This window comes from Phascolarctos cinereus, unplaced genomic scaffold, assembly GCF_003287225.1.
Source record: "Phascolarctos cinereus isolate Bilbo 61053 unplaced genomic scaffold, phaCin_HiC Scaffold_4;HRSCAF=312, whole genome shotgun sequence".
In the NCBI taxonomy this organism is placed as follows: Eukaryota; Metazoa; Chordata; class Mammalia; order Diprotodontia; family Phascolarctidae; genus Phascolarctos; species Phascolarctos cinereus.
Genome location: NW_027555847.1, coordinates 78,034,801 through 78,053,191, shown reverse-complemented (window position 1 = coordinate 78,053,191; position 18,391 = coordinate 78,034,801). Strand labels below are relative to the sequence as shown.

At 37.0% G+C, this 18,391-nt stretch overlaps 1 protein-coding gene across 1 annotated transcript in view; it reads right to left on the bottom strand.

Moving 5' to 3' along the window:
- The window catches only part of TNS3 (tensin 3), a 425,395-nt gene that overhangs the window by 215,129 nt on the left and 191,875 nt on the right, over window positions 1–18,391 (bottom strand). Inside the window, 1 exon segment of the mRNA XM_020977772.2 lies at window positions 6,316–6,354. Within this exon segment, the coding sequence (XP_020833431.1) occupies window positions 6,316–6,354 (39 nt within the window).

The following is an 18,391-nucleotide window of genomic DNA, read 5'->3' as shown; positions in this document are numbered from 1 at the left end:
AAAAAATAGAAGAGAGCAGAAGGATGTTAAGGAGAGACAGACAAGGAAGACTGATATTATTGTGTAAAATTTTATATATACTTTAAAGCAAGCTATAACAGAGATTCTTTGTTTAATATACAATCTTCTTTCTCTCTTCTTTGATATTTGGTTGGGGGGATTGGGGGGGGTTTTGGGGGTTTTTGGGGGGGGCTAGGCAATGGGGTTAGGTGACTGCCCAGGGTCACACAGCTAGTAAGTGCTATGTGTCTGAAACCGCATTTGAACTCAGGTCCTCCCAAATCCAGGGCTGGTGCTCTATCTACTGCGCCACCTAGCTGCCCCTTCTTTGATATTTGTTAAGAATAAAATAGGAATTTTTTTTAAAGGAAAAAAAATTTTCACTTTTACAAAAAGGTCACCACAAATCCTTTCTTCTGGCTGGTGTTTCAAAAAAGTTATATGGTCTCTTTACAGGTTTATGTTGCAAAATGCAATCTTCTTTGGCATTCTACTAGAAGTAGGATGTTGCTTCCCCAGAATCATCAGACAGCTTCCATAAACCATGTATTACTGCCATGGTTTTCTATGAGAAACTTAATGGCTGAAAGGAGCTGAGCTTTCAGGAAATAACAAGTCAAGAACTTTGTTCTGTTTTTAACCTTTTTTCCAGGACATCTCAACAAAAAGCTCCCCAAACTACCCTGCTCTGCCTAGTTCATCAGTATAATCATTTATGTTCATGTATATTCCTTACAAAATTCTAATATAGTTTACTATTTTCAACTTTTCCCTCTAGCAAGTGATGAATCTACATGATAATGAAGAAGAGGAATAAAGCAGAAAAACAGAACATAAGATTCCAGTGAAAGAGGGAAAGGTGCTTCAAGAAGATGAACATATAAAAAAAATTTTTTCCTAAAATGCAAGGCTGTTTACAGAAAAATAAAAAAGAGAGCATCTCCCAAATCACCGACAAGAGACCCATCTGATAAGAAACCATAAAAAGTTATTACTCGTGTGATAAGTGTACAGAAATTATTGACACTGTTTATTCTTAAAAAACTCTCTTCCCTTAATTCAACCAAATAAGCTAATTAATGACAGTTTCATAGAGATATACTAGACCTGCCTAATCTTGTACCTAGGGCAGATATGGGTTCTTAACTTTTTTGTGTGCTTCACAGACCCCTTTGGCAGTCTAGTGAAGCTTATGGACCCCTTCTCTCAAAAATATTTTAAAATGCATAAAATGAAATATATAAGATTATATAAGAAATCAATTGAAATGAAATATAATTATCAAACTATTAAAAAAAAACCTCACAGGTTAAAAACCTTGATCTAGATAACAAGATTTTCTGCAAGCTGTTTGGATAAATTTGTTCTCTAACAACTTCTTAGACAACCTTTTTGGTTCTTAGATATCCTCTGAAGTGGAAAAAAATGGGATAAAATAATTTTTTAAAAAAAGACCAGAAGGATTCCAACCAAAACTTTCTCATTATGTTACAAAATAAGTATCAGAAATCTAAAAATTGGTGTTGATCCAAGAGTTTTTTTTTTCCATGGACTTGTAGCATAAAATCTAGACAGGGACTTTGCCTTTTCTGCCTAAAGTTGTAATGAAAAAAAAAAAAGCAAAGGTGGAGAGTGTTTTTAACAATTAACAGCAAAAATATGCTAAATGGCCACAAGATGGTGATGTTACTTTATGAGATCCTGGGGGTTATTTACTTAGGTGGTCCAGAATTTATTCTTTTCTACCCAAAAATTGATTCAGTGGCCCCCCAAAAGGCCTACTCTGTTGCTTCATTGTTGCCCAGAAGTGACTCCTAGGTTCTCGAGGCTCTAACAGACAAGTACAAAATTTGAAAGGGCCTACACCAAGCTACAGTGTCTTTGAGTATGAAGGCCCAGTGTGGACTGGTGTTCAGTCATCCAAAGCACACCTTTGGCTAAGTCAAAAGAAACTAATGATGAGGTTGTTGCTGTGTGATAAATTGGGGGGGGGGGGGATAGCAATCTTTGAAAGCCATCTGATGCTTTGTATGGAAGTTGAAAGACACATTGGTAAAAACCACTACCCAAAATGATGAAAAATTGAAGAGGCTCAATGCCTGAAAACAAAATGGTCCCATCCCCTTCTCCTCCCTTACAATAACGGAGAACAAATTAAAAAGTGACATACATGGATAAGAATACAGAACAGAAAGCTAAAGTCTTAAATGAGCTGAAGTTGTCAAAAATGTTAAAGATGACAGTAAAAAAAGACCTTTTAAAAAAATCAATATTGTGGGGAAGAATTGAAAGAAGGAAGACTTAAGATCATTGAAGCCAATGGATAGATGGGACTCGTCATCAGAAAAAAGGAGCCAGTCAACTTGCATTTTACTTCTCTCAAAAAAAAAAAAAGATAATGATCTGCAGAAGGGGAAGAATATACAAAAAGTGATGAGAAGGGACTGAAATCCAAGAGAAGTAAGGAGATGGCAAAAGGAAAAATCAATACCCTAAATGAAATCAAGCCACCGGTCCCTTCCAAATTACATCCCAGTGTTCTGGGGAGATTTCTGAATATGTCTTTTGAATTTAATTAAGAAAACATTCACTAACTGGTAAATTTCAATCACAGAAATTGGGAGAGGAGTTGTGAGACTGCAGAGGAGCAACTGTGCCCATTTCCATAATGAAAGAAAAAGTTAATCTTTCAAATTATAAACTAGAAAGCTTGACATAGATTATTCCAAGGGCAAATTCTAAAATGGATTAATAAATGTATAGTTTCTGAGCATTTTTTAAAAAGGCAGCAATGATTTCTAAAAGTCCATATGGGTTCAATAAGGAACAATGAATAATCACATTAAAAAACAGTATGGTATAGTTGCGTAAAGGTCTTTTGGGGGCAAGTCAATTGACTTCTGGGATCATAGTTTTTCCCATGTGAAAAATGAAGGTATTCAGGGCTGATCCCTTAGATCCCTTCCACTCTAACATACCATCCAATAAGTAATCATGCTAGTCAATAAGTGAGGGACTGATGGAGCCATGAAGTGACAAGCAATGTTTTTCTCTAGAATCACAGAGCATCAGAGGTAGAAATGACCTTTAACAGTTTCTAAATCCAACTCCTTCACTTTATAGATGAGGAGAAAAGAAAAGCAGAATAACCTGGCAGCTAGATGAGCGCTATCCCTGTCCTACCAGTCACATAAAAGTGAAAATACCTTTATACTCACTGCCAAACACAATCCTGGAACTTTTCATTTTCGCTTGTTCTCTATCATGTGTTCTCTCTCATCCCTACCCTGCATATCTCTCTCATGAGCAGACAATGCCACACTGTGGAAAGGTTTTACAGAGAGGTGACACTCTTGCCAAGACAGGAAGCCTGTGGCTTCCTGCTGAACACAACAGCTGCTCTCCCCAGTTCCCAAAAAGTCATAAGGTTGCACCAAAAACCCACTCCCCCACCAGGGTAATCTCTAGAATTAAGTATATGTGGATAGAACTGAGGTGCCTACATACACAAAGAAATTAGCCAAGACAATTAATTTAAATAAAAATGAAAAAGGAAGAATAAATATAAAAGGAATAAATTAATTTCCATTTCAAGCTAAAACTGACAGTAATCATTATGTAAATAACTGAACAATAAACTAAATCATAGCAAAGCCCCGTTGGCAATGCTATATCACTCATTCATTCATCAAGCATTTACGACTCAGTCTTTTCCATTACTTACCATTGCTAGTGCCTTCTCTCTGAGATTACCTTCCAATACACAATACATATATTTTATGTACATTATTGTTTGCATTTTGTCTGCCCATTAGAATGTGAGCTACTTGAGGCCAGGAACCACGTTTTTTGGCTTTTCTCTGTATTGCCAGCTCTTAATACAGTGCCAGGCACATAGTAATACCTAACAAATGCTTACTGACTTAGCTGTGTGTCTAAAATTTCTCAGGCAACCAGAGTCATGAAAGAGATTTCTGAGAAAATGAAGACTAAAATTAAATAAATGAAGCATTTTTAAAATAGCTGGGCTTGAGATTCTCCTAGCAAGAGTCCCCAGCACCTAATCCCTGATTGTAAGATTGAAGTACCCCCAGTGGAAGCCACATTCTGCTGGTACTCCCCACTTGTTCTTTAAACTCTTCTGGTATACTTAAGACAGAACATAAGTGCTTTGAGTTTGTGTGTTATGTATAGATATGTTATGCATGTTTTAATCAAGCTGCATGCAATCAAATGTGACAATAAATTAGTGCTGACGAAATGAGATATTCATAAAGATTTTGCTAATCTTCAGGACCTATATAAACATCATTTTTATTAATAGGCTGAAAAGATATCAAAATTAGATATGTAGTTTTGTTAACAAAAACAACTTTAACCATTTTTGCTTTAATGGATTTAATGGATTGCTTTCATGACAGCAAAGTTGTACAGTAGATAAGAATCCAGGAGTCAGAATAAGGAAGACCTGAGTTCAAATCCCACCTCAGACATTTACTAGATGTGTGGCATTGGGCAAGTTACTTAACCTTCCTCAAGCTAGGTTTTCTCATCTCTGAAATCAGGAAAATAACAGCACTTACAGAGTTGTAGTGAGGATCAAATGAGACAATATTTGTAAAACACTCTGAAAACCTTAAAAAAACCATATAAATGCTAGCTAGGAGGAAGAGTAGTATATCATAGAAATGAAGAAGAAGAGAAGAAGTGATTGTTATCCAATGGTTACTAAAATAAGTAACAACATACACAAATAGGTATCATACCTAAGGTTGATCTAGGCAGAAGATTATCCGTGAATTATAATATGGCAATACGTGTTACATCCTATACAAGTTATTTGTACTTCATGCAATGGCTTCCAAATTGGCACGGCAGAGTTACATATTAAATGACAAAAATGTTTCCCCGAAAACATTTGCTTACAACTTACATTTACATAAGGCTTTATAATTAACAAAGTGCCCTCCTTCATAACAAACAAAAATGAATAAATAAATAAATGAGTGAATAAGTAAATGAATAAATGAATGAATAAATGAATAAACAAACAAACTGAGGTAATTTCTTTGACCAATGAGGGAATTTGTTTTGACTATATGTGTCTGTAATAATGGTTTTGTTTTTTTTTCCTTGTTTCCTCCACAAGGTGGAGGGAAGAGAGGGGGAAGAGAGAAAATGTGTATCTTTAGATAGATAGATAGATAGATAGATAGATAGATAGATAGATAGATAGATAGATAGATAGATAGATAGACAGACAGACAGACAGACAGACAGACAGACAGACAGACAGACAGATAGATAGATGGATAGATAGATACATAGATACATAGATACACAGATAGAAAAAGCTAAGAGATAAGAAGCATAAGAACTACAACTCTAGCTCTGTGGATGAAAAAGTGAGTGTGCAGAAAGCTGAAGTAACTTTTGCCTTTGTTCAAAGAACTAATGAGGGATAGAGCCAGGATTCCAAGCCAGGAATCAGGATTCTGTGGACTCCACATCCAGGATGTTCTTCACTACATCATGGTAACAATAAGGTCAATTGCCCCACACATCCAAAAAGTAAAATGAACTAATATATCTTTTGTTGAATATTCCTTCTCACTCTTTGGAATGCTACTAATTAATACCTAAATATATTTAAATGGTAGCAGGAAAACCAAAGCACTCATACTAAAATGCCAGTCCCTGAAAAATCAAATGTAGAACAGTCAAAAAATAATAATAATGAAAATAATAGCCTTAATATAGCACTTTGTTGTTTATAAAATCCTTTACAAATATTAACTCATTTTATCCTCACAACATCCCTGGGAGATAGACACTATTATTATGTCCATTTTATAGATAAGGGAGTCAAGGTCAGACAGAGCTTAAGTGACTTGCCCAGGGTCACACATGAATAAAACTCAAAATACCCAAATTCAGGCTGGGTCGGAGTTTGGTTGAACCAGGGGCCCAAAAGAATTATTCAACTTAAAGAAGGATGAGAATTAACACTTTCTCTTAAAAAAAAAAAGCCAAGGGATATTTATTCAAATGTAAAAAAAATTTGAACTTGAAATTCCAAAAGTTCATTTGAAATTACAGCTTTTAGATAGAAAGAAAACTGAAAGTATCTGAGCTGATACTAAAGATCCTAGCAAACACCTGAAAATGCTAAATGTTTCTCTTTTTCTCTATGTCCTATATCTAGTAGTGCTGAAATGCTAAAAAAAAAAAAAATTCAGAAAAAAATTCACCAAACACAAGCCCAAAATACAATGTAATAAAATCCACATTAGTCAAGGAAGAAAATCTACTTACTGTCCTGGTTACGTGACCAGATACATCAGAGTTGTTAGACTGTGAAATGAAAAAGAAAAATAATACAGTCAATCCAACTACATTGTAATACTTATTCTTCAAGGTTTACAGTAGCTGTTCTCCCATATGAAAATAAAGAAAATGAGATATCATCTTTGTTCAGAGGCAAAACTGTATGAATCTGTGTCACTTTTTTGGGTGTCAGTTTTCTCCACTACAATGGGAAGGCTCTCGATTAGAAGGTCTCTAAAGTTTCTGCTAGATGTAAAATTCTATACAGAAGAAATCATCAATTTGACAAATTTGATCAGATATTCTTTTCCACAGTGAACTCACGGCTGTAGCTTTAACAAGCTGGATGACCAATAAAATCACCAAGGATACCTAACTTCAGAGAACAGCTAGTAGATAGGTAAAGTGCTGAATTTACAATCAAGAAGACCTGCCTTAGGCCACCACTCAAGGTCTTTGGTGATATGGCTTAGCCTATTTTTTTATGTCTACCTCTGCTTACTTTCCATTAGCCCTTTTCAAACAAGGTAGCCCAGGCTAGTCACCATTATGCAAACATGGCTACACTGGCCTATCTTTGTGCCTTTGTTTATAATGATCCCTCTGTTTTGCCTACCACATGCACACAAGTGTCCCTCTCGTCTGTCAAAACTCTCAATCCTATAAAACTGTACAAATCCTCTACAAACTAATCCCTGATCCCTCCAAATGGGAGCACTATTCTCCTATTTATTTTCTTACAACACTTTGCTGGCTTATCCTTCCAACACATCTCATTTTGCTTTATATAATATCTATTCATGTACATATATTATCTCCCCTACTATACTGTAAGTTCATCAAGGAAAAAGTCTTATCTCTTTTTTAAATTTATTTTTATTTCCTAAAATGCCCAAATCAATGACTTGGAATGCTAATTGCTCAATAAATTTGTTTAATGCAATTATAATATTCCAAAAATCAAACACAAAAATATTAGGAGTTTTATGCTGGTTTTAGCTCTAGTACCAAATGGTATGAGGAAGTCAAAGTCTGTATTTTACTCACCCCCCCAAAAAAAAGAACAAAAGGAAAATATTATCAGAGTGAAGGAAGGCTCATGCTTTAAATAAATCTAATGTTTTAAGTGTCCAACCATACTTAAAAGCTAAGCTGCTTTAGATAAACCAGCAGCCATTCTGTGCAGGTATAGGAAGCTGACTCTTGAGAAGTGAGGAGCCATGCAGTGCCCAAAGCTAGGTGCTCAAATCAATTAAAAGAGCTTTTAGTGCTTGTTGTAGGACATGGAACAGATGAGGAATTAATCAAACAGATTAGCAGAGAAGCAGGTAGGATCCAGACACCAATCACACACAAAGAATAAAGTCCTACCCTATAAATCCACAGCTTCTGTCAGGAGACCTCAGAGCACCAAATAAAATGTTGAGAAACTGAGTTTCTCAGGAAAGGATTGGCTCTCTTTCAGAAAGAGCCCTTCACCAACGCCGCTTTCTCTCCTCTGGATTTAGCAAACATATGCCTCATCTTAAACAGCACAGAAGCAGTAACAGAAAGTTCAGCTCTGCATGGGTAAATGTGGAAAGCTTCCCGGGTGACTGTGGCCAGTCTTAAGCGCAACATGAAGGGTTGGAACAAATTTGAAACTCGATAAAGGTTAATGCTCAAGTCTTTGCAGAAAATACAATGTTTGCCCAAGGCTAAGAGTACCAGCCTCTGCCAAGACTCTGGATTATGGAGATTAGGGCTCTGCTGATAGACTGACATGACCAGGAACTACAACTCCACAGTGTTCACGAGGCTCTGAAGAGAGACTGTACATTTGAATACAAGGCCAATAGGACTTAATGAACACAAATGTGACATACAATTTTTATAAAGTTGAACTACAAAATGGCTAGGTTAGTGACACACCCCATTGACAAACCTTTTTGTATTATCATCAGAAAAGCTCCTAGTGAAAAGAAGGTAAAATGTTCACTTGAGCAAGTAAAATACATAGACTTGCTTGGTGACTTTCAGTATAGACAACACATTCTGCGTCCTCACAGCCAAATCAGATAGCAGCCTGGATACCAGCCTCTTTTTTTCCCCAGTGGCTTCTTCTAATCTATCATGACACTGAACATTATCTAGAGACAAAGTTAAATCTGAAATCTTTGGGGCATTTCTGAACATAGGAGTAAGGTAAAAGAGCATAATCTATACATGTACCTACCTGGAATAAAAGGGTTCTGCCCCCTTCCCCAGATCCCATTTAATCTACTTGGAAGGTCCTTTTACAGATTAAAAATCCCTATAGAAATGAAATGTCCAAGTGCATCATCTGATCACAATCAAACAATCAAAAGAACCCAATGCTGTTGAATCAGAAATAGTACTCTGACACCAAACAGGGCTCTAGGCTACATACATACAAACAGGGCCAAACAAGGCAGGGCTTTTAGTCAGGGGGCTAACAGATGGCAGAAGCAGCCTTACTAGATAGCTTAAAAACTGACAGCGGCCTGTCAAGATAGAGAAGAAGAGGGTCTATCAATGTTAGGTCCATGCAAAGGAGAGTTCAACACCAAGGGTAACAAAACTGAAGCACTAGATCACTGGGACAGATGAAAATAAAGGCAAGGCATAAGTCAAATATTCCAGGTAGACATACAGAAAAAAAAAACAAAAACAGAGCACTTATTATGCACTTATGTGCCAGGCACTAAAAAAATGCCAAATCTCAAGAGTTGGATGTGACGTCAGAGGCTCCCTTACCCAACCCACTGATATCTGAAGAGTATACCCTCTATGATCTCCCTGAGAAGTGAATATCCAATTTCCACTTGAAGACTTCTGGTAAGGGGAAACCTACTGGTCTAAAGGCCAGCCATTCCACTTTTATACAACTCCAACAGCTGGCGCTCTCTCTCTCTCTCTCTCTCTCTCTCTCTTCTCTCTCTCTCTCCTCTCTCTTCTCTCTCTCTCTCTCTCTCTCTCTCTCTCTCCAGTTAAAATCTGCAACTTCTCTTCATTGTCCTCTGGGACCAAGCAAAACAAATCTTATCATTCTGACTCAAGAGGGTTTTTCAAATATTTGAAGATAGCTATCATGTAACCCTTTTCCACCTCCAACTTCTCCCGTTATCCAAGCTAAATAGCTCTAGACTACAAGCTCCATGAGGACAGCAGCAGTCTTATTTGAATATTTTATCTATCCAAGGAACTCCTCACAGAGTTCACAAGGTCACAGAACTGTATCTGCAATTCTCCAGAAATCAGAAATTCTCTAGTACAACTCACTCACTCATTTTATAGATTAGAAAACTGAGGCCCCAAGAAATTAAATATTTGCCTAAGATGACATAAGGGGGTAAATATGAGTTTTGAACCTCTTTCTGACTCCAAATTATGTCCACCATGATGACTCCATTCTCTGCAAACAGTAGGCCATCATTTAACAAATGTGCACTAAAGTTGCATTGCAATTTTGAATCTGAGGCTATTTTGACCAGGTATGACCAGGTAAGAGTAAGTGAAGCTTAATTAAGGGTCAGAAACAAGTCCAGACAAACAGCCAGATAAAGCAAAGAAACAAATTATACCCTGATTAGCTTTTTCTGGGCCTGACATCTTTAGCATAATAGTGTGGCCGGGTAACCATGATCCCCTTGGATTCTTAAAGGATTGCTGAGTTATTAGAAGCTTAGCTTTTCTTTTGTACCTGAGTAAAAGGTAAGCTCCTTGAAGGCACTGACTGTGGTTTTTTAAATGTTTGGATCTACAGTATTCCATTTAGAAAGGTGCACATAGCAGCCAACTGATATTTATTAAAAGAAGTTATAACCTGACATCGGTCAAATATACAACAAACACACATCCTGGTATGTATGATTTCCTCCAAATTCCAATCTGGTTATTTAGTATCACTGTAGTGTTTTTGGAAACGGCAATTTTAAATCACAAAATGTTTAAATTTCTTTGTTGTTGTCGTTCAGTCTCATGTTTGACTCTTTGTGACCCCATTTGGGATTTTCTTGGCCAAGACACTGTTTTGTCATTTCCTTCTCCAGGGTTAAGTGCCTTGCCCAGGGTCACACAACTAGGAAGTATCTAAGGCCAGATTTGAATTCACAAAGATAAGTGCTCCCAACTTCAGGCATTCTATCCACTGTGCCACCTACCTGCCAAATTTCTATTAATTTCTTGCAAAAAGATAAGTTTTCTTGACTTCAAGCATTCTATGTCTACATCCATTGTGCCACCTTGCTGCCAAATTTCTATTAATTTCTTGCCAAAAGTCAAATAGCAAGGCAGTGAAATAGGGGTGAGCAGGATAATTTATATCCTAGATTTTGCTTTTCTGTATTAATTATAGAGGTACGGATTTGATCATCTAAGAATTAAAATAAAAATTCATTCAAAAATCAACTACAGCATTCTGGTTATTTGTATAGTTTATAGGCACTTTGAAGTTAGTAAAATGAAGGAAAGTCCTATTGACACTTATTTCCCTGAAATTACTGGTTCCAAAGCATGTAATTAGAGTAGAGAGAGACCACAGGGAATAGAATAATTATGCCATCACATACTATTAAGCAACACTACAGAAGACTTATGTTTTCATTGGCTGAGGTCCTCCAACCAATAGCATGGGTATCAGTGTAAATCAAGAGTTCATTTAACCGCGAAAATAAAAAATATATCAACTAAACCTGGGCTTCTGTATTCATAAGTCCACCATTAATCTTCACTAGCATAACTGAAAAATATCAGAAATATTACTGATTTAAAATAATTATTCATGAGACCAAAAAATCCCCAAACACCCAGTTCTTTTTGGAGGGGGCACATGTTAGGGTGAGAGATTAGACAAACAACTGTACCACACTGTCCTCTCATGACCTTGTTAATCATACACTATTTGCCCAATCAAGGCCACATGCCTGATACCAAAGTAAATTATCTCACATATATTATTAACCCAACTTAATCAATAGACATGTGTTAAGTATGTATTTATATGCAGTATCAAACAAGCTGGGGAACATACAAAGTTTCTGTAAAACATGGTCTGAGTCCTCAAGGAGCTTATAATCTAGTAGGCGGTAAGACATACAATCACATGATTACAGTACAAAACTAACACATGGCAAGTGCACAAAAATTTAAAACTGATCCACTGGAAAGAGTACTCACTCTGGAGGTAGAAATCATGGATTCAAATTCTACTTTTGCGACATTGGGTAATTCACTTACCTACCTGGGCCTCAATTTCTCATTTTTGAAAAGGAAATAGTAAACTAGATAGACTTTTAGGTCCCTTCCAACTCTAGGTCTATGGTCCCATTAGTTTGTTATGACAGGCCCTTGTGGGGTGAGGAGTGGAGTGAGATCCTCTGACCCTGTCCCCTCTTTGGTGCAGGCAGGCCCTCATCACCTCAGGCTTGGACTATTGTAATAGCATGCTAGTGGGTCTGCCTGCCTCAAGTCCCTCCCCACTCCAATCCTTCTAGTCAGCCACTAAAATGATTTTCCTAAAGCTTAGGTCCTATTCTGTCACTTCTCTACTCAATAAACTCCATTGGTTTCCTACTGCATCCAGGATCGAATGCAAAGAGCCCTTCATAACCTAGCCCCCTCTTATCTTTCCCAGTCTTCTTACACCTTACTCCCAGATATGTACTTGTTGACCCAGTGACCCTAGGCACCCGGCAGTTCTACCATTAAGAGACTCCATCTCAGTTATGGGCATTCTCTCTAGCTGTCCTCCCTCCTACGCTGCAGCTACTGATCTCCCTGATTTCTTTTGTCTCAACTTAAATCTCACCTTCTTCAACCTCCCGTAATTGCAGTGCCTTCCCTCTGTTAATTATTCCTATTTATCCTGTATATACTGTTTCCCCCTTTAGAGGGTAAGCTTCTTGAGGGCAGGGACTGGCTTTTTGCCTCTTTTTTCATCCCTAGCACTTAGCACAGTTTGTGGCATATAGTAGGTACTTTGTAAGTATTTTTTAATTGACTGATCATTATTAATTCAAAATATCAGGGAAAACTACATGAAGGTCATATTTAAGCTACATTTTAAAGCAATGGGTATGATTATAATGAAAACAGAGGTAAGGGAGGTAAGATAGTTCGGGGCATTGGGAAGTAACATGAGCAAAAAGGAAGAGTTGTAGGGAGTTTTCAGTGGTTCAGTTCAGTTGGGAGTGTAAAATGAAGCAATATGTAATAGGTAAAGCTCTGAAAAGGAAGCATGGTGCTATGTGACAGAGGGCTTTGAATGCCCAACCAGAGTCTGATTTTTATCATAGGCCACTGAAGTGAAGCCATTGAACAATCTTGTCAGACTGACAAGGCCAAGATCTGTGCAGCATAATGACAGAAAGAAAGAAAACAAATGAGAGGAAGAATTTGGTTAAAGAAAAATTGAATAACATTTTCGATCTTTACAATAAGTTTTTCCTAAGGGATATTTTTTTTCCTTCTTGGTCTTGGAATTCATGCAATACAATGAAGGACTGAAAATTTTCCCCTGATTTAAGGAACATTTCCTATCAATTTGAGCTTTCCAACAAGTGGTTTGGTTCCCTTGTTAGGAAGAAAGTTCCTCCTAATTGGAGGTCTTCAAACAGAGCTGGAACAAACATTTTTCTGGGATGATCTGGAGGGGATTTCAGTGTAGGAACAGAACGGACTAGATTATTTCAAAGATCTCTTCCAGTCTTAATATTCTGTCTTTCTCTATAGAATGAAGCATTTGATCCTAGCTCTAATCATCTCAAACATGTTTTATTTGTCAAATAGAATTTAGGGTTTGTACATGGACCAGCAAAAACCCATGTTGAATTGGAGAAAAACAAGTCAGAAAATGAGCTTTATTTGGCTGATCTGGTCAAAAATATCAAGCACTTTATTATAACTGCTGTTGCTGCTACTATTCCTGCTGCTGCTGCTACTACTACTACTAATTATTACTACTACCACCACCACCACCACTACTATTGGCAACAAGGCCCAGTACAGAGAATATCATACAGAGAGTTCAGGAGACTTGGTTTTGACTGTGGACAACAACATTTATTAGCAGTGTGACTGACCATGGGCAAATCATTAAATGCCTCTGTGCTATAGTGCAAAATGGAGATAATATATATTTTGAACAGGTATGTCCACATGCTTTTGTGTTAGTATTTGTATTCTTATTGACACAGGGTAAAAATGGTGACTATGAATTCTATAGTTTCTATGATATGAAACTTCATAATGTGCTTAGCTGAATTACACTCATTATATACAGACCAGACGAGCTGCTCCAGCAGAGACATTAAGAAGTTTCTAAAGAGTAGTTCACTTGCTTTACAGAGAGACCCAATGATTAGTTAGCACTAAAAACAAAAATAAGACAACCTCGGGCTTCCTCAACAAAACTATAGCAGAGCTTGAAGGCTAAAGCAAATGATTCCTATTATCCAGATACCTCCCAAATGAGATGAACAAATGGTTTTGGTTCAGCTTGATGAAAGAAAAAGTTTGGAAACTCCCAAACACAGTTTTCTGAGTGCTGGAAGGAAGAAATATGACTAACAGTTAGCAAATGTCAGCAGAGAATTAAGGAAAATGTATTATTTCATGCCTTAGAAAAACATTTTTGAGTGCTTATTATGTGGGAGGCTCATTGTTAGGCAATGTGAAGGATACAAGAATGATTAATGCAGTTGAGAAGAGGAAATAAGAGACAGGCACAAAAATTTGTGATGCCAAGTAGGACATACTGAAGTCTTAAAAGGGAAGTGTGAGCAAAATTCTATGGCAAGACTTCATGAAAATGGTATGTGAGTGGGGTCTTAAAGGAATTTTTATAGGCTTGGTTTGGGAAGATAGTATTCCAGGAAGGGAGAGTAACCATGAGAAAAAGACCCCCCCCCCAAAAAAAAAGGCCATAAACTTCAGTATGCTATTTACAAGTAGTATAGGGTATATAGAGGGCAGGCAAAGTTAAGGCTAGAAAGAAAAGTAAAATATTGGGTGCCCTTAAGTGTGCATCTAAGAAGTTTGGCTTTTAAGCCTTACACAATGCAAAGCTTCTAAGCAGAAGAATGACATGATAAAAGCTGTGTCTTAGGAAGATTATTAGTGAGGAAGAAGTACAGAGGATAGACTGGGCAGGAGAGAAGACAAAATACTGGGAAATAATTCAGAAAGTTGTTGTTGTAATCCAGAGGGAATGGAAAGAGGAAAAAGATGGGAGCAATTTAGACAACAGAATTCATTAGATTAACTCAATGAGTGATGAGTAAATGGGGGTGAGAAAGAGAGAAGAGTCAAAGATGACCCTAAGATTTCAATGCTAAGCATATGTCTAGGACTGAAATGTCACTGACAGTGAAATCAGAATTAGGAGCTGGTTTGACTATATAGAGAGTATATTTAGAGAGTGTGTATATGTGTGTGTGTGTATGTGTGTGTGTGTGTGTGTGTGTAGGTGTAGATATATATATAATACACATATATATACAGAAAGAGAGAGAGAGAATGTATATATAGGGTATATTTATACGGCATGTTGCTATGTACAAAGTGGCTTGACGTATTATTGCATTTGAAGAAGAAATTGAATTTGAAATTAGGCATGTTAATTTTCAAGTACAATTACAGCAAAATATCAGCAAATACTGATAGAGCAAAAAAAAATATTTAGGAAAGAAAAATAGAGATGGAAAAGTAGTGTTCAGGAGAAAGGTCATTTTGGAGGTAATTTTGAAGAAGTGATCATTGAAGCAGTGAGAGTATATAGGACTACCAGGAATACAGTATAGAAGACTCAAGAACCAAATACAAAGCCTTGAAACCAAGAGAATGAGTCTTAAACCATCCCCCAGAATAAAAGGGCAATGAACAGATGAATAAGTAAATGCTTTTCTATAAAAGTCCTGAAGTCTTGTTGATTTTATGTATACTAGGATCTATTTTTACAAAAGAGAAGTCAATATCATTCTGAAAAAGAAGTATCTGCCTAAGGGATTATCATAATATTCTACTAAAGACTAATGTGCCCCTCAGAAAAGGATGTTCAACTAAACATGATTTGAAAATTTCTCATCAGGCCCCTACTGCCAAATTCTTAAATGTTAGAATAGTTAAGAGTAAATCTTAATCATCATTAAATAAGCCAAACCTACTATCATATTTAAATTATAACACTGAAAGTCTGGAAATGGTGTTGGCTAGTACTGGTGGGGAAAAAAAATTGATCTGGACTGAAATATACAGAATTAGGAAAAAAATTGTAAGGCCACTACAATCATGTAAATGAAAACAACCCTTAGAGACACAACGGAACTTTAATTATCTGTAATGATCCATCTCACACTAGAGAACAGATGAGGAAACATAACTTCTCTCCTCTTCATAGGCAGATGAGGAAGCAGGGAAGCAGAGTAGTACCATACCTGGTCAGATTCAATCTCTATGCTAGTAGATTTTGCTACTAAAACATCCCAAACAGATAAATAGCCTTAAAGAGCTATGTTTCACAACCTCTCTCAGGAACCCAATCCAGTGGTTTGTATACCTTTCAGTCATAACACTTTTCCTCATGACAGAATTTCTCCTGTAATCACACTGATGGATTTTTTCCCCAGTCCAAAATAGAAATGACAAACATCTGTTCCACATCTCCCATTAATAATCCTTCATACACTTCAAAATTCCTTAGTTCAATTCAACATTTATTGCCCATCAGTCTAGTCATCTCTAGGGTAATCACAATTCCTCAAACTTTTCCTCCGTAAGTCACATTTTCCATCTTTTTGATCATTTCTGTGGCTCTTCTTTGAATTCTCTCCAAATTTTTTCACATCCTTAAGAACAAATTCCAAAATTTAAGAGGCTCTAATAAGAGCCTGTTGTTGTTTTTTTCAGTCGTGTCAGACTCTTCTGGACCCTATTTGGGCTTTTCTTGGCAAAGATACTGGAGTGGTTTGCCATTTCCTTCTCCAGCTCATCTTACTGATGAGGAAACTAAGGCAAACAGGGTTAAGTGACTTGCCCAGGGTCACGTACCTAGTAAGTGTCTGAGGCCAGATTTGAACTCATTAACATGAGTTTCCCCAATTCCAAGCCCAGTGCTCTATCCACTGCACCACCTAGATTCCTTTAATAAAAGCCTGACCAATGGTCATTAGAGGAGCAAAATGATCTTCTTGTTCTTCCATTTTGTATGTTATTTCTAATTCATCACAGCATTATGTCTTTCTTTTCTAGTAACATTATATTCTTCCTTTAAAATCGCTCTCAGATTGACTCTCTTTCATTCCACTCCTACTACCATCATCATATAGAATCCTATCACCTAAGGATTCAATTCCATTCCAGTAAAAGTCTTCTATCTTATAAGCCTGACTCTAGTCTTTCTCTATTAGAATCTAATCTGCAAACCAACATTTGACTAATCTTCCTCAAACAATTTTAAATCATCCTTTCACTGTTCCAGATCCTACAACGGCTCAATTTAATTAAACATGTCTTAAGTGCTGACTAGATGCTAGCCAAATGGTCACCCCAGGCACTAAATGCCAGGCTACAAAGACAAAGATGAAAATAGTCTCTGACTTCAAAGAACTGAACCCTCTGCTGGAGAAAAGGTCAATTACTGTCTACAGCTTCAGGTCTAACTTGGAAGATAATATCTTTTCAGAATTAGAAATGCTTTCAGAGGCTATATAGCTTATATTGGACCAAGAATATCTTCTGTAATGTCTACAAGTGATAACCCTGCTTTGGCTCAGAAAACGTCTAGTAATGAGGAATCAACACAAAGAAAGCCCATTTCATTTCCAGATTCCTCTAACTATTAATAAGTTTTCTTTAACACTGAACTGAAACCTCATTCTCAGTAACTCCCATCAATTATTCTAGTGATCTTCTCCCTGGGTCCAAGTAGAACAAATCTAATCTTTCTTCTACATAACAGGCTTTCAAAGGCTTGAAGGTAGCTAGCGCATCCCACACAAATAGTTCTTTTTACTGGCTCAAAGGCCAGCCAGGTAGGTGGCACAGTGGATAGAAGACTCATCTTCATGACTTCAAATCCAGCCTCAGACACTTACTAGTTGCATGACCCTGGGAAAGTCGGTTAACCCTGCTTGCCTCAGTTCCTTATCTGTAAAATGAGAAGGAGAAAGAAATAGCAAATCACTCCAGTATCTTTGCCAAAAACTCCCTAAAATCTGGTTACAGAGAGTAGGCTCACCACCCACAGTTTCTTTATCCAATCTTCATGGAGCATTATTTATTGTCCCCTCATCATTGTCATCTCTCTCCTCTGCACTAGTTCCAGCTTATCAGTGTCCTTCTTAAAAATGTAGTATAAAATACAATAATCTAAATATCATCTGATTAAGAAAGAATGCATCAAAAATAGAACCTCCATTATTCTGGTGACTAATATTTCTCTTAAGCTAGTCTAAGATCAAATTACTCTTTTTTTTTTGGCAAAATTACATACTTGACTCATGTTGAGGTTGCTTTCCTAAGATCTACTTCTGACCTGTTGTCTACTCATCTTGTAATTGTGATGTTGATTTTTCTACCCTAATTCAAAGCAAATGCACATTTATCTATATTAAATTTTATCCCATGAGTCCATCTTAACTTGTCGAGAACTTTTATGGATTTTGATTTTGTCATCCAACATGTCCCATATTCATTCTATCTGCAGATCTGATAAACATGACCTATTCATTCATCTAAGTTGTTAATAAAAATATTGAAAGGAAGAAGGCCAAAGATAGATGGATTTGGAGTAAAGGAAGACCTAAGTTCAAGCCTTGCCTTACACACTGAATATCCCAAATGGGTCACAAAAAGTCGGCACACAACTGAAGTGACTGAACAACAACGACCTTTAGACTCCTCACTTCCCAATTCACTCTTCATACAACTGCTAAAGGAATATTCTTGGAGGTAGCTGGGTGGTGCAGTGGGTAGAGCTCTGGCCTTCAAGTCAGGAGGACCTGAGTTCAAATCTCAACTCAAACACTTGACACTTACTAGCTATGTGACCCTGGGCAAGTCACTT